General features: G+C 39.8%; 1 protein-coding gene across 1 annotated transcript in view; it reads left to right on the forward strand.

Moving 5' to 3' along the window:
* The first annotated feature begins 352 nt into the window (after positions 1 to 352).
* The window catches only part of papss1 (3'-phosphoadenosine 5'-phosphosulfate synthase 1), a 30,318-nt gene continuing 10,398 nt past the window's right edge, over positions 353 to 20,272 (forward strand). The window contains exons 1-9 of the mRNA XM_058385776.1: positions 353 to 536; positions 4,258 to 4,372; positions 5,099 to 5,334; positions 7,226 to 7,364; positions 9,865 to 9,983; positions 10,330 to 10,443; positions 11,565 to 11,676; positions 14,722 to 14,927; positions 19,878 to 20,013. Coding sequence (XP_058241759.1) covers positions 468 to 536; positions 4,258 to 4,372; positions 5,099 to 5,334; positions 7,226 to 7,364; positions 9,865 to 9,983; positions 10,330 to 10,443; positions 11,565 to 11,676; positions 14,722 to 14,927; positions 19,878 to 20,013 — 1,246 coding nt within the window. The 5' untranslated portion in view covers positions 353 to 467. The remainder of the gene's footprint in view (positions 537 to 4,257; positions 4,373 to 5,098; positions 5,335 to 7,225; positions 7,365 to 9,864; positions 9,984 to 10,329; positions 10,444 to 11,564; positions 11,677 to 14,721; positions 14,928 to 19,877; positions 20,014 to 20,272) is intronic.

Raw genomic sequence — 20,272 nt, forward strand, 5'->3', positions numbered from 1 at the left:
TGTCCCTTCGTCAAACTCGCTCAAATCCTTCCTCCTGCCCTTCTTTCCTGCTTCTAACAGGTCAAATTTGAGGACAAAATGTTTACTTGCTGCTTAATATATCCCACCCACTAACAGGAGCCATGATGAGGAGATCATCAGGGTTATTCCCTTCACATCTCACTGCTCATAATGATCAGTGTATTTTCCACGCCATTAAATTGCACTATTATGAACTTCTAATTATCTTATAAAGTCTATAAAGATAATGTTGGGGTGATGCAATAAAACACGACACGTCTTGACTTTTGGTTTTAGATTTCCGCTCACTCACTAGGTGGCGCAAAGACACGTAGGGAGGTGTTAAACGTCACTTCCTGTGACGTGGCGCAAACGTGTGACGCTCGCTTGCTTACTGCTGGGGCTGGTGTCGGCCGTCCATTACCAAGCCGGCTAGAAGAGGCATTTTTATTCTCGTAACTTGATAAATGGCAGATATGGAGACTTCTGCAACCTCGCACAAGAAACAGAAATTGAGCAACGCAATCCAGAACTGGGTGAGTAAAGCTTCTGGGCTGTTAGTATTACTGGTGCAGCTTACAGTGGAGAGATACTGTGTTACTGTAACAGTGGTCCATGTAACTAAAACTAAATACAGGTTGTTTACTTTAGCTACAATCCCTGGCAAATATAATGCAAGAGCTACATTTTCAGGGTGTTTACCGCGATTGTTAGGTAGTAACAAATAACAGATACGGCACTAAAATGTTTTGTTTAATAGCCGATCATTCTGGCTTGGTGAAATCTTACCTCAAACTAAATGAAAATAATCCATTCAAATATTGTTTTTCCTTTTCATGATTAAGTATAGGGCAAAAAACGAGAGAGAAAACAACAAAACATAGTTAGTACACAAAAAGGCTTTTTCACACTTATAATTCAATTCAATTTATTTTGTATAGCACCTTTTACAATGAACATTGTCTCAAAGCAGCTTTACAAAAGAAGAAAAACAGAAAGGGGAGGGGGAAATAAATAAGAATAACTAAATAACTAGAAATAAGAGTAAATCATTAAATTTAATAATTAAACTATTTTATCCCTATAATAAACTCCAGATGAACAGAATCTTGCTTTATGTTCCTCACTGCTCATACTTTACCTGGATTGCTGATTAATCTTGTGTATTTATAAATAAATGTTTCTCACTATACATTCCTGAGTTAACCGTCTTATTTGCATATCAGCAGTGATCAGATCAGCCCATGACCGCTTTTAAATAACTACACGTCTTTTGTTATGTTGTTAAGCCGAGACATTCCATCACAGCTTTGTTTCAGACTATAACTGTTTGGCAATGCAGAGCAGGGGAAAGTGGTGATAACCCCCACTTCTCAATCGCCAGTGTGAAACGTTCCTCTTCCTGGGTTTAAGCCTGGTGTGAAAAGCCCTTGTTAAGTCTGATTGCTCTGAGGCATGGACTTAACATATGAAAAAGAAATACTGTCCTCCATGCTGGGTCTTATTTTTTAAATCCTTTGTATCTTGGAGAAAATAAGAACCAGTATAGACAGATAGTTGAATAGAGGGATGGATGGATGGATGGATAGATTGATGGATGGGTGGATAGAAGGATAGCTGGATAGATAGATGGATAGGTAGATAAACAGATAGATGGATAGAATGATGGCTAGACGGATAGATAGATGGATAGGCAGATAAACAGATGGATGGATGGATGGATGGATGGATGGATAGATTGATGGATGGGTGGATAGAAGGATAGCTGGATAGATAGATGGATAGGTAGATAAACAGATAGATGGATAGAACGATGGATAGACAGATAGATAGATGGATAGGTAGATAAACAGAGATGGATGGATGGATGGATAGATTGATGGACGGGTGGATAGAAGGATAGCTGGATAGATAGATGGATAGGTAGATAAACAGAGATGATAGACGGATGGGTAGAAGGATAGATAGGTAGATAGATATGCTGGTTCTTATTTACTCTGGTGTACATAGGATGGACTCATTTCTTCCATAAATTTTCAGGTGGATTGAGATCAAAGGTGGCTTTTTGTTTCTATGTATACACTACATGACCAAATGTTAGATAGATAGATAGATAGATAGATAGATAGATAGATAGATAGATAGATAGATAGATAGATAGATAGGTAGATAGATGGATAGGTAGATAGATAGATAGATAGATAGATAGATAGATAGATAGATAGATAGATAGATAGATGGATGGATAGGTAGATAGATAGATGGATAGGTAGATAGGTAGATGGATAGGTAGATAGGTAGATAGATAGATAGATGGATAGGTAGATAGATAGATGGATAGATGGATAGATAGATAGATGGATAGGTAGATAGATATGCTGGTTCTTATTTACTCCAGTGTACAAAGGATGGACTCATTTCTATCACAAACTTTCAGACGGATTGAGATGAAAGGCAGCTTTGTGTTCTATGTATACACTACACGACTGAATGTTTGTACCCACCCACATGTAGTTCTTCCCAGACTATTGCTACAAAGTTGGAAGCGCACAATTATGGCTTAAACAAATCACCACAGCCATGGATCAGAATCTTGTGGATAGCCTTTCCACTAGAGAGACCACTAATTTCCCACTATTATGTGGATGAAAGTGTAGGAGTATTAGACTTGGTATTACTTGGTCACTGTAGTCTGTTTAATGGCTTCTCTACATAATCCAATCATGACTAAAAATAAATAGAGTTTTTATTTCCCAGTATAGACAAATGCTTAATTGTAATATCTTTTTGTAAGATTTATGGAACGGGTCTTCAGTGTAACTACTTTGTAAAGGTCAGTAAATCAGAGCATTTCCAAAACTCCTTTTCCTCCTCGAGCCGAGGCTCAATGCTTCATGAATGCTTCACTTTAGCCCACTTTAACCTGGTTTTCATTGGTCTTTTCTGTATGTAAATCCCATTTCATTAAGCCGACTTCTTACAGTTCTTTAACAAACCTTGACTCCTGCTGTTTCTGCACATTTGTTTTGCTATGCATTTTCTATTTTCAGTTTGCATTTTCTAACCTGACACTTTGACCTCTTTCTTGGTCTACCCCTTATGTTTTTCTATTCTTTCTTGTTCATACTGGCACTAGACACAGCTGACTGCAGACAATCGATACCTTTAGCCACTTTTTCATTGTTTCTATTGACAGTTCTCTTGGTGGGGTCTTGTTAACTTTACAGACAGCCAAGTCCAGTAGATAAAAACCCTCTGTGTTTTGAAATCCTACAGTAATGTTTGTATTTACAAGTTGGGAAGCCTTAATTATGATGTCCTGTGTTCAAGTCACTTAATTGGCTACCAAAAAACTAGAGCAGGGTTAATCAATTTATGAAGCTGCTATTGTTTCTTGCGTGCTTGTAAATAAAAAGCCTGGAATCAGCTTCTAAGATGAGTAAACATCCAGTTTCAACAAACTCCTGAAGCTGCATCCATTGATTTCCGCCATGTTTTCTTACTGACACGCCCCCAACTCGTAAACTCTTTTCCTTATAGAAAATCCAGAGTTTCCCATTCGAAAATATAACTTTGTGTTTTCGACATGACTTGAACACACTCTCTTTCTTTTCCTTTTTTTAAAAACCACAGACTGATTTGTATTTTTAGACCTTTTAGAAATCATTTGATTTAAAAATGCAAATAACAAGGTATTTCCATAATTTCCCCCCTAAGCAGTGATTGACAGTTAAAAAGTGTTGAGTCATATCCGTATTTTGTTGATATTTCCAAGAAGTAAAAATAGCTGCGTAACCTTCCTCCAAGTGGAAATAGCTAGTTCTGTTTCACTTTTCCTGTAAAGCTCTGATAATGAATTAAAGTAATGAACACTCGTCGTGCTGGAACAGTTTTGTGCCTCTTAGATGAAGGGAAGTGAAGTGAAATTATAACAATGCAGCGTCTGTTAAGTAACATATAAATGGGAAATACCGTGTCTATATTTACATGCCTTCAGGTGAAAGCTGAATGTCAAAGCTAGCTCAGTCAACATTACATTTATGACATTTGCCAGACACCCTTATCCAGAGCGACTTACTTTATCTCACTGAGCAGTTGAGGAATAAAGGTCTTGCCCACGGGCCCAGTGGTGGCAGCTTGGTGGTCACAGCCTTCCGATCAGCAGTCTGACACTGCCACTAGCCACTGAGTTGTCACTTCCCTTTATTATATATGCAGTGTCTTTACAATAAAGGAAATGGGGTTTGTCTCTTTCAGGGGATGCAGCGAGCTACTAATGTCACCTACCAGGCTCATCACGTGAGCCGAAACAAACGCGGACAAGCCGTCGGGACAAGGGGAGGCTTCCGAGGATGCACCGTGTGGCTCACAGGTATGACGGACTTTGAACTGTCAAATCTGTAGCAAATCAACTAGCAAGGAATATACATCTACATCCAGAATTAAACAGTTTTAGCCATTTAGGTCAATTTAATTAGAATCTATCTAGGTCCAACGGTTCAGCAACTTGCCTTGAGGTATAATCTAGAAAACCAGAATGTTTCAGCACTGAAGAGGGCCTTCATTAGTTCTACAGAAGCAAAAAAGCACAAACTCAGGCACAGCATGCATAGACGGGTCACTTTGTTGGTACTACCAGATGTTTTAAGGGTGTGGTGTGTAGCTTATGAGATGCATCACTGCTGAGAAGGGACTGCATTGAATTTTATGTCCAAATTATTGACCTAAATTTCACATTTAGGATCTCCACATTATTTATTATTTGTGGACAGTGTCCAAGCAGTCCAAAAGTGGTTCAGGAACAATTAGACTATCTATCTATCTATCTATCTATCTATCTATCTATCTATCTATCTATCTATCTATCTATCTATCTATCTATCTATCTATCTACCTATCTACCTACCTACCTACCTACCTACCTACCTACCTACCTACCTACCTACCTAATTTCTGCATACTCATAATGCTTTTCATAATATTTGACAAATAAAACATTACAGGAAAGAAAAAGAGCACATGATGGCATCCCTGCATGTACACAGATTCTCTTGGAAGTGAGCCCTGCACTAACTCTTCTCTCCCTGTCTATCCAAAGGCCTGTCTGGAGCAGGCAAGACGACAGTGAGCATGGCTCTGGAGGAGCACCTGGTGTGTCATGGTATCCCCTGCTATACTTTGGATGGAGACAACATCAGACAGGGCCTGAACAAAAACCTGGGCTTTAGTCCTGAAGACCGAGAGGAGAACATCCGCCGTATAGCTGAGGTGGCCAAGCTGTTTGCCGACGCCGGACTTGTGTGCATTGCCAGCTTCATCTCTCCATACAGCAGGGTAAGAGAGTGTAGGAGTTGTTCAAAGAATGTGTGATGAATTTTTGAATTAGTTGTCGGCTATACAGAACGAAGCAGAGAGAGCAATATATAAATACTAATATATAAATTAGTCTTGGGACGATTAGAACCGAGGGCATGAAGCCTTTATTATCACCACACATACATTACAGCACAGTGGAATTCTTTTCTTTGTATATCCCAGCTGAGGAAGTTGGGGTCAGAGCACAGGGGTAGCTATGATACAGCACCCCTGGAACAGGGAGGGTTAAGGGCTTTGCTCAATTGCCCAACAGTGGAGTTTGGTGGTGCTGGGTCTTAATCCCTATTCCACAACCTAGAGCCTTAACCACTTGAGCCACCACTGCCCACTGATTAGTGATCGATTTAAATGTCTTCATTTATTAATGTGTTCACATTGTCTAACAGTGGATCTCATAATCTAAGTTTCCTCCAAGTCTGTTCTGTATCCTATACGAACCGTAATAACCTGTCTGAATTTGGAGCAGAAAACAAAACCTCTTCTGTTTTTATAGATACAAGACCACACCCTTGATTCACCTTTTTTTATAGGGTAATATGCTACAACTTAGCAAATCTCACAAACGTAATTCATTTTTATTTATTTTTTACAACATATGCCTTTACATGTTCAACCAACGTAGCAAGATGTTCCAGATTTCACTCAACAGATTCGATTAAACATATTCATTGCTTCCTGACTTTTCGGAAATCTTGAAAACCACAAAGCAGCAAGTCTTACGTCTAGGTTAAACACAGTCTATTCTCATCCTGGCAACTGCGTGAGAAGGCCATGAAGGGCTGTTTCACCTTTTATTGTATATTGGAGATTAAGGGGAGGTTTGATTATTAGTCTCTAGTTGGACAGCCAGGGGCAAGGACAGGTTTTAATCTGGTTTAATGACTGCTATTTGTGAAGCATTAGGTAGATAGGCTGTGGTCAGGAAAGGATTTTTTCAAAAGAATCCATCTCCCAAAACACTTCGTGTAATGCCTTACCTATAACCGGTAATTTATGTATACGGTATGTGTGTTTATATAATATGTACACACATTACATAACACTTACTTTAGGGTGTGGGTTGTTGCGTTCTGAACCAGACAAAGCTCACTTAGATATTTGTAACATGTTCCTGCCTGCTCTGTAATCTGTAGTTTCTCATTTCTTATCTTATTTAATACCTAAAATAGACCTTCAGCACAGGTTTCACCAAGGTCTTTAAAGTCACCATTTGATTTCCTGGCATAGCGATCAAGCACTAGGTTGAAGTTATAATTTGGGAGACAAGAGGTGTGACCCAAATCACATACTTGTGCGCCATTTTATAGTGTGAACACTGTGTAGTAGGGTGTTCACACTGGAAAACTCAGGTACCTGGATGATTCCTTTATTCAGCTAGGGGGAAAAAAGACAAGTGTGAAATGTTATATACTTCATGCAGTCAACTCTTTTAGATATGCTTATGTAGTGGAAAAGGGCGGGGCTAGCAGGTGCTGATGCTGGATAAGAAAAAAAAAAAATTCAAGATGACTGACAAGATTCTGGTGGACAAAACATCTTGTAAAGCATAGTGTATAGTATGTCATTTGGGACACAGGTAATATATTCACTTGTAGTCTTTCATTGTGTGTAACTGTACTGCATTCCATGTCCATGTGGCTACATATAATAGGAGAAACAAATGGGACCATCCTTGTTTAACAACAGATCACTTTTAAAGTTGAGTGTCTTAGAAAGCTTGACCATGCTTGCATAATAATGCAAAGCTTTTAAAAGGTTACAATAAAGGCACTGATGAAATATCCCGTTATTTTTTTTACCATACATTGTCTTGTTCTTTTTGAGTTTGTATTATAATCTTTCTCTGCAGGACCGGCTGAACGCGAGAAAGATTCACGAAGCAGCAGGCCTCCCGTTCTTCGAAGTTTTTGTGGATGCGCCGCTTGATGTGTGCGAGCAAAGAGATGTGAAGGGGCTTTACAAGAGAGCCAGAGCTGGAGAGATCAGAGGTACAGAACAGCTCTTTATGACCGGATGTGTTAAAATAGAGCATTTGATGCTCGAGTATCTTATTGGAGGCACTGAGGTTTGGAAATTTCCGGCAGCTCTTATATCGCTGATATCATGTTTTTTGGGGGTATTTTTGCATCCTAGTGACCTACATTTGTTGTCTGTGTGCCTGCTGAGATTTTGAGTCCACTTGAGCACAAAGTGAAAGGCTAGCTTAAACCATATCCAGCTGGTATGTTTACATGTTTGGAGGTCTGTCATGGCTAGAAGTTATAGGAACATGTTGAAGCAAGAATTCTATCTATCTCTTTCTTATGAAATGTGTGAAATTGAAAAGTGAGCAGTTTCCAGTGTAGTGTGGTAACACTTAGAAAAAGGGAAGTGAACTGTAGATGCTATCATTGCAATGTTCGGGGAAGTACCTCATTTTTTCACAGTTTGTTCATTTGTAGGGGTTTGATTCGTTGCCATTCCTAACATGTGTTTTTAACTGAAAGGTGTTTTTGCCAGTATGTCCTTTTGATTCTTTTTAATGAGACCTGAACTTGTTCTGCTGTGTCTTGGGTCACAGGAAATGTTTGTGTTTTTGCACTTATTCGGTAATGTCTTCATTTTCCAAAGATGTGCTTTGGGCTATAGCAATTGATAAGCACTTCATCCGTGATTGAACCATCGCTAATTGATATCTGTCACTGATTCATAGCCATCACCGATTGATTCGTAGGCATTAGCGATTATTTCATCCATTGCTGTTTGATTCCTAGTCTTCACCCATCAGCAATCAGTTCATAGCCATCACTAATAGTTACGAATCAGTCAGTGAACACTGAAAACCAATCGATGATGGATGAGAAATAAATTAGTGACCGCTATGAATCCCCCATCACCAACTGATTCGTAGCTTGTTCGTATTTGATACTTAATATTTTGTATTCAATTCAGTACTGGTTATTGAAGCTGCTATTGATTCATAGTCATCACTAACCATGAAAATATGACAGAGAAAATATGCTTTTATATAGTCATTGTAGGGTTCACAGCTCCTGAGCTAGTGCTAAAGAGACCAACAGTACTGATCTAGGGCCATCACACATTTATTTGTACCCATCACTGATTAATTCATAGCTGTTACTGATCGATTCATTTGCATCACCAACATCACTTGATTCTTACCTGTCTTTAATTGTTTGATAGTTATCGACTGATTCATAGCAATCACATTCTTATCGGTCATCCTTCAGTCTTTTCACCAATTGATTCATAGCCATCATTGACTGATTACGTTTAAAGCATTTTGGCAAAGCCGACGAGACGTTGAGGTTTAAGGACCTTGCTCAAGGGTCCAGCAGTGGCAACTTGTTGATCCAGCTTTAAGTCACAACCTTCCGATCCGTACACATATTAACCTTTTTCCCATCTATTCATATATTCAATGCTGTAATTACACCTATGTAGAAAGCCTGAAGTGCAAGCTCATAAATGTGCTCATGCTGGGTGGGTGTGATTCAATGCTGTCACTAATTAAGTCATAAGTCATCAGCAACTGATTCATAGCAGATTCAATTGATCTTCAAAGCAAATTCTTCAGTTAATCCTTCTCCATTGTCGACTGATTCAAAGTGGTCACTAATTGAGTCCTATCTATCATCGTCTGATTCAAAGCTGTCGCCAATTGAGCCCTATCTATCATCGTCTGATTCAAAGCAGTCAGCAGTTGAGCCCTATCGGTCATCGTCTGATTCAAAGCAGTCAGCAGTTGAGCCCTATCGGTCATCGTCTGATTCAAAGCAGTCACCAATTGAGTCTTATCGGTCATCATATGATTCAAAGCACTCGCCAGTTGAGTCTTATCGGTCATCATATGATTCAAAGCACTCGCCAGTTGAGTCTTATCGGTCATCGACTGATTCAAAGCAGTCACAAATTGAGTCCTATCCATCATCGACTGATTCAAAGCCTTTTCCAGTTGAGTTCTATCAGTCATCGACTGATTCAAAGCAGTCACCATCTGTAATTGAGTCTTATCTGTAATTGACTGATCAATAGCTGTCAACATCTGGTTATCTGGCACTAACTGATTCATAGATATGAATCAGTCGACGACTGAAAAGAATCAACTGGTTTCGACTCGCAATATAGTTTTAAGGTTGATGGTATCTACTCTGTGATCTATTGAACCAGTGTTGATGTACGTCGCTCCGGATAAGAGCCATATGCCAGAAATGTAAATGTAAAACTGATAACGGCTGTAACCAATTGATTCTTCTCAGTTGTCGAATGATTCGTAGCCATCACCAGATGATTTTTCTTAGTCTTTGATTGATCCATAGCAGTCATTTATATGGTCATAAATGTCATCGACTGATCAAAAGCTTATTCAGGCTGATCAAATCTTATCTGACACTGATTCATAGCTGTCACTAATCAAGTCTTTTGTTATCGACTGATTTAGAGCCGTCACCAATCACTGATTAGTTAATGTGTTTGTTTCCTTTGTAGGCTTCACAGGAATTGACTCTGAGTATGAGAAGCCTGAGGCTCCTGAGCTGGTGCTGAAGACTGACTCCTGCAGTGTGAATGAGTGTATCCAGCAGCTACTTGATCTTCTGCAGGAGAGGGTATATATAATGCTATAATGCTACATTTTATTATATACTACATTTATAATATTACAACATTTTAATAATAATGTACCACCAAAACTTTGAGTCTTCATCCAGATAAAACATTATGTGCACAAGTTCATTGCTAATGTAGTACAGGTCTGTCAAATATGGTTGAGTGTTAAATGCTGAGTTTTTTATCTATTCATTTATGTAATGCTGTAATTGCACCTATTTAGAAGTCCTGAAGTGCAGGTTCTGATGTGTATATATGTTTGCCTAGGGGTAAATGCATAAGCATTTCTCTATGAAATGACAAAAACATACTGAACTTTTCCAGTAACTGATTATCTTCTTTAAGGACATCGTACCTGTAGATGCTTCCTACGAGGTAAAGGAGCTGTACGTGCCTGAGAACAAGCTGGACTTGGCTAAGGCTGATGCAGAGACTCTGCCTGCCTTAGAGATTGGAAAGGTCTCACACACACACACACACACACACGTTGTTTCTTTACTAGTTCTGCTTAACGTGTTCCTTTAATGGGGTCGTAGATTAGATGCCTTCACATTTGCGCTACTTATCCATTTGTTAGAGGTTACGTGTTCAGGTTCGGTGTTTTCTTTACTTTGGGTCTGATCTGCATCACGGATATTCAGCTAACAATTGTGAGGGTCTGGTTTTCTGCTTGCAAAGAACTGGATAAACAAAGAAAATGACTGAACAGTGACCACAGTTCTCTTTTTATGCTAAACTGGCTACGAATAAGACCCATCAATTTGAAGTGGTTATGTTTTGTTTAAAACTGGCGCCTGATGTTATGACATTCGACTTTGATCAAACAGGGCGTCCGTTTTGACCCAATTGTCTTTAAACCTTTGGTCGGCGTTGTTGGTTTCTGATTGCGATTGGATAAGCCACAGCAGAGGATATGCAACAGAAGATGCTGCGGTCAGTGTGTAAAAAAAAAAAACACCAAAAAACCGAAAGTGATGGCAATGGCAGTGAAAATACAGGATCCTTAGCCAATAAACAAACAGGGAACAAAGAGTTAATGGAAGTCTATCAGACTTGAATATAAAAAGTATCACACTTCATATCCTTGCTTCCATTATGTTATGTCAACAAATTGACACATTAAAACTTCGAACAAAATTTTAATTACCATACATGTAATTACCATACCTCATGTGCTTAACTTCCAGTTATAGTTCTTTTTCAGACATTTAGAGGGAGGAATTAAAACAAAATGGCTGAGTTAGCTCTTCAAGTAATGTTAGATCATTCATATACACAGTAAAGATTTGTTCATGTTTATAGATGAATTTTTTATTTGTTAAACTATTACTTTTTGATTTTTTTTTTGGGTGGGAAAGGGGCAAATGTTTATAACGAAAAAGTTTTCTTTCTAGCTACTGTACATTTAACTCATAGCTACAGGAAAGCTCATTTCCAGCGAGAGAAGCAAACATCCGGCATGAAACGTCTGAAGTTTGAGGTTATATCAGAATAGGGGGGATTTAGATCTGTTTACATTTTTTGAGAGATGGTTTGAATGTGATGTTTGAGCTGTAGAGTTGACATTCATCGGCTTTTAGGTGGATATGCAGTGGGTCCAGGTGCTGGCTGAGGGCTGGGCCACTCCACTCAACGGCTTCATGAGAGAGAGGGAGTACCTCCAGTGCCTGCATTTTGACTGCCTGCTGGACGGTAAGCCTTTCATTTGAATATAACTTCTGTTGACCGTCATCTGATTGTGGTTCAGGCTGTAATGGCAGCTGTGAGCATCTGCATTTAGTAAGGAGTACAGCATAATGAGTGGGCATGCTGGGCATGGAAAATAATGAGGTTGTGCAGGTCAAAGCTGACTTTGTACCACAGCAATATGCCATTCGCCATTTTGCAATTATTAATAAATGCCTTGCTTTTTTGGGGAAAAAAAGAGTGCATAGTTATATTTAATGTTGTGAAGTGTCCACGAGAAAGACATCCTTGAGTCAAAACAAGTCAGGAAGCTTTTATTGTCATTTCAACCATATATAGCTGACGCAGTACACAGTAAAATGAAACGTTTCTCCAGGTTGCTACATAAAACAACATAGAGCTACAAAACAGCACAGAGCTATGGACTGAATGTAAGTTGTCTTAGCCACATAAAGTGCATCGTGTGCAACCTAGTGCAAACAGAACAAGACAAAAAGATATATAATACAACACAAAAGAGTACAGGACACACGAGATGGTGCCGACCAGAATACAATCTGTATGTTTTATTATACAACACAATATACAGAATGTCCTTTATGTCCTTCTTATCATATTACTTTATAGCAGGTATAATCCCCTCATCTTTTACTCTTTCTTAAAGCTAGCAAGAAAAAAAATGCAACAGTCGAGAAATCCCAAAATGCACAATCCTCTACAGCAATCAGATATGAGAATTCAATATTGTATAATTCTGTTTATACAAGAATTAGTTCCGGTCCACTAATTTGATTGGTCGAGCGGCGTTCCAAGAGTTCCGATATTTCCCATTAGCACACTGGGACGTTTCACTCTGTGTATGACTCCGCTTGTATGTATTCCCATAGAATACCACTTCCTAGTTAGAAATAGTTAGTATAGCAGCAGTGTAAGAGATTTAATCAATGTATGATACACTACATTGCCAAAAGTTTTGGGACAACACAACAAATTACTGAATTCAGGGGTTGGACTTGGCCCCTTAGTTCCAGTGAAAGGAGCTCTTAATGCTTCAGCATACCAAGACATTTTGGACAATTTCATGCTCCCAACTCCCAAACTTTCATGCTTGGGGATGTCCCCTTCCTGTTCCAACAGGACTGCACACCAGTGCACAAAGCAAGGCCCATAAAGACATGCTCTTCAGTTATACTGAATATCGGCACAGCTTTGATTAATCTACAGCTCTCAAGGCCAAATCACAGCCATGACTATATTCAGTATAACTGCACTCTTTTGCTTAAATAACAACCACTGTTGCAAGTTGAGTTAGTTAGTGCGATATGTTTTTGCATGCATATCTATAATAGCAAATTTTACTCTCCAGCAAACCTGAACTTGGAACATTCTGTTGCAATTTCAGACCAGGAACACCCTGATAAAACGTTTAAGTGCAGTGTGCAAGACTGAAGCACAGCACTAGAGGGCGCTGTTGATAAGCAGTATGCACTCAGTCGTCGACTCTTCACTCTGGTTATGTGGAGTGGTCAGAGCTGAGGAAGTGAGCAACACGAAGCAAATTGCATTAAACGTGGTATAAAAGTGAATTAGGACTGGAAACTCAGGTCTCGCATTCTTTCCCCTTCAGGCCTGCGTCACATCGATCTGTTGCATCCGGAGCTCTGTGAACGTTCTCGAAACTTATTTCAAGCCGAAACAAAAAGGAACATTGTGTGCTTTTTGTTTTTTTCCCCCCATTATGGGAACAGCAGATATGCTGAGGGGCTTTTAGCTGTAATCTGCTTCTTTGGTTTATAAAGCTGTGTAATTACAACAATTTCCCACGTTGAGTTTGAGTTTCCAAAAAAGAGTCAATTTAATTTTATTGCCTCGAGAACGTTGACCCTTTTGCTGTGCATCAGGTTGCCAATTGTTCCAGCATGTGCCACTAATACAGACACATACTTACCTTGGGATATAAATATCTTTTAAGATCGTAATATCTTTATTCTTATATTTATGAGTGGGCAGTATGGCAAAGCTATCATATCACACAAGATACTGATGTTTTGACCACACACACGTTGTATATTATGATGTTTAGTTTTGCTGATGTTAAATCTAGACACATGCATACGTACCACCTACAGGGCCTCTGTATGAAACTATACACCCACGCACTAAACGTTCCTATTAAGTGATTCTTACTTTGATTTATGTAAAAAAGCTAATACATTTCATGATACTCAGGACAGACAGTGTTTTGTAATCATTTATGTTGTGATATTATTGTATTCCTGTATTGAGTAGATTAGAGCTGAGTGCTTTTTAATCCCAATGGGGAAATTTGGTATTGCCCATCCCTGCATATTATTCTGATGACTTCTGTATGAACTCAGGAACTGTAATTTCTTATCACTGTTGCACAAAATCTCACAAACTTGGACTGTTTCTACTTTTCCATCCCTCTATTAGCATCAATAGCACCATCGACATCTTTACTTTTTACCATGTATTTATTGATTACACTTCCTGCTTTAGAAAGCCTCCAGCTTCATATGTTTGAGTGTTCATTTCTTGACATTTATGACTTCAGCCTGCTTTCTGACTGAGCTTTTGGAATCGCCAGGATGAGTGGAGATATATTTTGTGTGTGTGTGGTGCCTGGCCGGTGCCGGGATGCTCAGAAGCTTTTTTTTGTCTTATAGGAACCAGCTGCTTTAGCTACTTAGTGATGCAGTAAGCCAGAGGGCAGCTCAGCTGACGATCCTGAGGGCCATTTTTAAAAGTCCCCAGCTCATGCTGATTTATTCAAGGTGTAGAAGCTGGTGAATCAGCCAGAATATTAACATAGTGGCTCTTCACATAAGCTGACGTAGCCTTCACATTCATTCCTCAAATAAAGATATAATCCCCACCACCACCCTCCTTCTCCTCCTCGTTGCCTCCTTGTATATCGGTAACCATACCTGCTTTTGACTCTTGGGGCTTTTTTCCCCACAGCACTGGAGCTTTCCGTGTGCTGCTGCTGATGTATGAGGCGAGCGCTTGACCTTTACCCTGTTTCCACAGGAGGAGTTATTAACTTGTCCGTCCCGGTGGTCCTGCCCGTCTCGGGCGCAGACAAGGAGCGTCTAGACAGCTGCACGGCAGTGGCGCTGGTCTACAGCGGGCGGCGCGTGGCCATCCTGCGCAACCCTGAGTTTTATGAGCACCGCAACGAGGAGCGCTGTGCCCGCCAGTGGGGCACCACCTGCAAGGACCACCCCTATATCAAGGTACCAAGTGCAGCACTACAGATCTCCATAGATAATAACAATCAGACATAAACTCAAAGGGATGTGTAGAGTAATCGGGGCCGATCAGGTAAAATGAAAATTACAGCACCAGTCTGCAAGACATGGATGAAGGAGTAAACCTATACACAGATACACTGGTCACTTGTTGTAGATGGTACAGTACACTGTAGTGTTTGTAAATATACATTTTGCCTCACGGGTCTCTGTAATAGTGATGCCTGCACCCCTGCTCATTCATGCAATTACGCAATCAGTCAATCATGTGGCAGCAGTGCAATGCGTGAAATTACTCATGAGCTTCAGTTGGGTTTTTAATGTTCACTTGAAAAACCTCAGAACAGGGAAGAAATGTGATCTCTGTGACTTTTACGGTGGCGTGACTGTCGGTGCCAGATGGGCTGGTTTGAGCATTTCCTGGGGAGTTTCTGGGATTTTCACCCACAAAAGTCTCCGGAGTTGACAGAAAATGGGAGCAGTTTCTTCAGGTGAAAATGCTTTCACGATTAGAGAGTTCTGAGAAGAATAGCGAGAATTAAAAAACTAATAATAAACATAATGGCCAGATAACTACTCTTTACAACCATGCTGAGCAGAAAAGTATTTGGGAATGCACTGAAACCTCGAGGCAGATGAGCTACAAGAGCACATCTCCTGTCAGCCAAGACCCTGAGGCTACTGTGAGCACCTAAACTGGACAGCTGGATGGAATAAAACATTTCAGGACGTTTTAAGCTTCTAAAACTCAATCATTAGGGATTTTCATACTTCTTTCTGAGTGATGGTAAACTCTGGGAGAACCGAATTTTGGGTTATGTTATTTCACAGTTCGCACTGTACATACTTTACACAGGTTTACCAATGAACCCTGGGGATTCATAATCTGACATTTTGCACCGTACATTCCTAAACCCTGGATTCACGCTCTTATTTGCATATATTATATATATATATATATATATATATAATATATTTGCGTCGTCAACAATACACAAAATTCAGTGTGTGACTGGTTTAAATAATGTCTTGTCTCACGCCTTCACATCAGTGAGAAATACAAGCTTGATACTTGACCAATCTTTATAAATTGGGTCTAAAATTCAGAAAAAAAAAATTCTAAAAACTCTGTATTTAATCAGGCATTATTATCTTCACAGCTTTGTAATTTTTTTTGGCCTTTTTGACTTGGTTATATTGTTGACCAGATGTTCCAACTTTGGTTCATTAAAAACCAAAATCTGGTTTGTCCTGAACAGACTTTTCTGACCAGAACTGTAAAAAATAATTCTTCTCTTTTCCTCATATGAGTTTTCCCTAGAAAAATAGAAAATAATGTCACACTGGTGACTAGTGTTCATGCAACATGCAGGGTTTTCGTGAGTGTGCATGAGGCCTGTGCTGTTTTTCTGTTTCTAAGCATCTAACAATCTAACACTGCATTGTTTCACGCTTCACACATTTGACACCGCAATGCTTTTTAACCCCGTGTTTCACAACCCTGAATAAAACGTTGTGCTATTCCTGCTTCTATTGTGAAATGTTCCTCTACCCAAGAAGGACCCAAAAAGTGTGAAAAGTCTCTATAAGCAGCACATTAAGTGTTTTATTCTTTAGATATTATTTTAGTAGCTGTAATAGAAAGGCTCATTGGTCCAGAAGTGATGTACAGGGACACGACCCTGTTCCACGGCCACTGTGAGAGTCTCTCGCCGTCTCGTCTCTCAACGTGTCATCGTCATGTTTACAGTAAAGATTTCCCCTAGCCCATAATGACACGTTTCCGTAAAGATCGTTTTCACTCGTAATCCTCTTATCCTCTACCTTCCTCCATTTCACACATCTGTTTTGCTCGGAAATCTCACTCAGCATTCTGTTTACACAGCACTAAGCCAGATCCACTCCTCACTCCTCCTTTTTCACCCTTCTCACCTTCCTCCTCTAAATATATCTGGGTAAATACCCAACAATTACTTCCATCTGGGAGCGAGGACAAGCGGCTCAGGTAGATCAGAATGTTGTGGTACTGCCCCTGCGCTTCTCTTCTCTGCCGATTCCCCGTTTTTTTTGCTCGAGAAGCAGTGTTCACATGATCAGTGAGTTGTTGGATAATTGGCAGTATCTGTTAAACTAGCAAAATTATAACAATTTCACAGCCCCAGAGCTTTGCTTTAAGACCATGTGACTTGCCTGGAGTGTGCATGGAGGTGATTTAGATGCCAGAGCAGAGAGGGGGTTGGCTTTGCTGAATTTCCCTGGCACTGAAAGGGCAGCTCTGGCACCGCCTCACTTTCCTCCTGTTTAAATGAAAGTGATCGTTTGTTAATATCTCGCAATTAAATTAGTGCAGATTGTAGTTCTAAAGTTTGGCCGGGGGTTTAATGATCTGCGGTTGAACTGTATCACGGTTCTGTGGTTTGGCAGAGGAATGCGTACACGCCTTAGCGTTAGACATGCCGTAGATCTGTTTGACATGCTGCATGACTAGCGATGGTTATTGGACCGTTTGTGTGTGTGTGTGTACGGGTTGAATTCCCGTGGCTGAAGCGTGTCTGTCAACAGGACCCGGGCTGGATAACCTGGGTTCAATTGCATGTGGTAAATTCACTTTTCCTGTTTATTCCCATCGTTTGTGTGACTGACTTCTTCACAGGGAAAGCAGCAGCAGCAGCTTGCCAGAGGTTCCGCCGAGCCGAGCCTGAGAAGTCCAGGCAAACAAACATATAATGACACGCAGGAGCTCTAGCATCATTATAACCCACAAAGACACAAAAGTTCAGCGGGTCACCAGCGTAACAGGGGCACTTAACATTAGAGGCAACAGAAGCACCGAAAACTGCAAGATTTATTTGAGGTCTTGAATTATGCAACCACTAATGAATGTTTTTAAATTTCACGTCCATAGAGCCGACTTTTTAAAGATAAACAAGCCAAGATCAAGCAGATTGAGTTTGTTTAGTCGAGAGTAACCCAACCCACTTTATTCTGAAATTCTGGTGAAGTTACCTACCTGCCTCACCTAACGTAATTAGAAAACCACCCAGTATTCAGTGCCATTGTGGTTTTCCTGCTGTAGAGCAGGAATCCTAATAATCTCACCAGCAGCAAGTGGTGTTGTCTATATAGAGCTTTCTATTCTTTAAGGTCTTTAAATTTGTCATGTAGTTGACCAGCCATTCACAGACATCCAACTTCCACAAGTTTCCAGCATCGTGTATTTCTCGCCATGCCATGCGCCCTTGCTCGCAGCATGGTTTTGCTCTTGTTCTGGTGTCGCTTCTCAATGTTTTAGAGCATCCCTGCCATCGTCATTTGCTGATCATCTGACCGCTTCCTGTTTCCTGTTCTGAATTTTTCTGTCTGTCTGCTCTCTTAAATACTACACCTGCATCTGCTCAACTCTCTGTACATAACCTTCAGTCAGTAAATATTATATCATCTTATATTTCTGACAGTTTGTCTGATTGGGTGCCTGTCGCTAATCATCTAAGCTGTAATTCTAACACCACATTACACTGCCAGAGTGGTGCTAACTCTGATTCAGAGCAGGGTTCCCTATCCCCAGGTAAAAAAAAAAGCAGTACTGACCCTAAACTGCAAGCGTGAAACATGAAAAGCAGCATTATGGCAATAACTCTGGGTTGAACACAGTGTGAAAAATCCTTTTGAAATGATTTTACACAATTTGTCTTCCTCTATTTAGTGTAATTCATATTGTCAAGGGGCTTTGAGCACAGATCAGCACTCAAACTTGTTTGGCACGGATTTAGTTTGAACTTCACGCCTCTTTTTTCCTGAATGCTTTCTAAGAGCTTGCTGCATCCACTCGATAAAGGAGTTTATTGTTGGCTGTCCCCACAGCGGTGGAACAACTGTTGGAAACCTCTTCATCTGATGGACAGGCAGATGTGGGTTTTGTCTTCACTGGACACAAATCTATCAATCCATGAAATCTATGAAACTCTCCTACACACAAGGCTTGGACCTTGGACATCTGACATGCTGCTTTTGATATTACCACAATCTTTATAAACTTCTGTTTTTTAATATATGTATTTCTTCTAGAATTTAGTTATTTTGTCCATCTCCTTGGAGTCTACTGTGGATGGGATAGGCCCGGGTGTGGATCTTGGCTTGTTTGGGTTCTCTTTGTTCTGTACTATTACTCTGGTTTATGTTGAAATAAAGACCCAATAAAAAAAATCTAGAATGTCATTGTCCGTGTCATTGTACAAGGAAACCACATTGCCCTGAACATGATGTTCATCTAAAAACAGGAAGCAACCTTTCTGTTAATCTCATTTCATTGTTCGTACGTTGTAAGTTTGTAATTATGGAATTGAAATTTCTTCGAAAGAACATCATCGATTCATAAAACATTACAATGCATTACATTACAGAAATTCTCATCGTGGACAGCTGCTATTGACGAGAACTATAATTATAGTATTTAATTAATACAATGTATTCACATGTACGTAGTATAATAGCACAGCGCTAATGTGGCTGTTGCCATGCAACAATGATGTTTGATCATCAGTTCAGGGCATCATCAAATTATGTCTGATGCATTAAGCAACTTTTTGTGTTCATGCAACTCAATCACGTGCACCCGGTTTGCTTTTTTTATTTATTGTTTTAGTATTTAAAGCCTGTGGTTTTGCAGTTTAGGAGTCATTAAATATGCCACCAGTGCGAATCATGTCCCTTAGTCCTCCACATTAATCTTACGACTTTAAAAAGTTTTTACAATGGCCTTCTACAAGCCAAACATTGCAAAATCTGTGTTGTTCCAAGTTTGATCTGTTGTTTTGGAAATGTGTGATGTCATTTTGCATCTTCAGTCTGCAGTCTTCTTCAATTATATCTGGGCGTTGGTGTGCAGATTGTTTGAAAAGTGTGTGTGTGTGTGTGTGTGTGTGTGTGTTGGTTCAGATGGTGATGGAGAGTGGTGACTGGCTAGTGGGAGGAGATCTGCAGGTTCTGGATCGAATCTACTGGAACGACGGCCTGGATGCCTACCGCCTCACTCCCAATGAGCTCAAACAGAAGTTTAAAGAACTGAACGCAGGTAACAACAGCAAGGCATGACTTATGCTATATTATAAATAATAAATCTAAATAATAATATTATTTAGAGAAAGTGTAAAATAATCCTTGTTAAAATGTGGAATTATCTAGCTTTGGCTGTTTTCAGGATTTGTATTGTTTAGATTTGCTGTAATGTTGGTTAATTTAAATAGCTTAATTATTATGTAAAGCGTTCGAGATTTACTTGAGATTTTACACACAGGTTCTGGAAATATGTACGCTAACATTTGCTAGCTAGC

Source organism: Hemibagrus wyckioides, linkage group LG03 (assembly GCF_019097595.1).
Source record: "Hemibagrus wyckioides isolate EC202008001 linkage group LG03, SWU_Hwy_1.0, whole genome shotgun sequence".
NCBI classification, from domain to species: Eukaryota; Metazoa; Chordata; class Actinopteri; order Siluriformes; family Bagridae; genus Hemibagrus; species Hemibagrus wyckioides.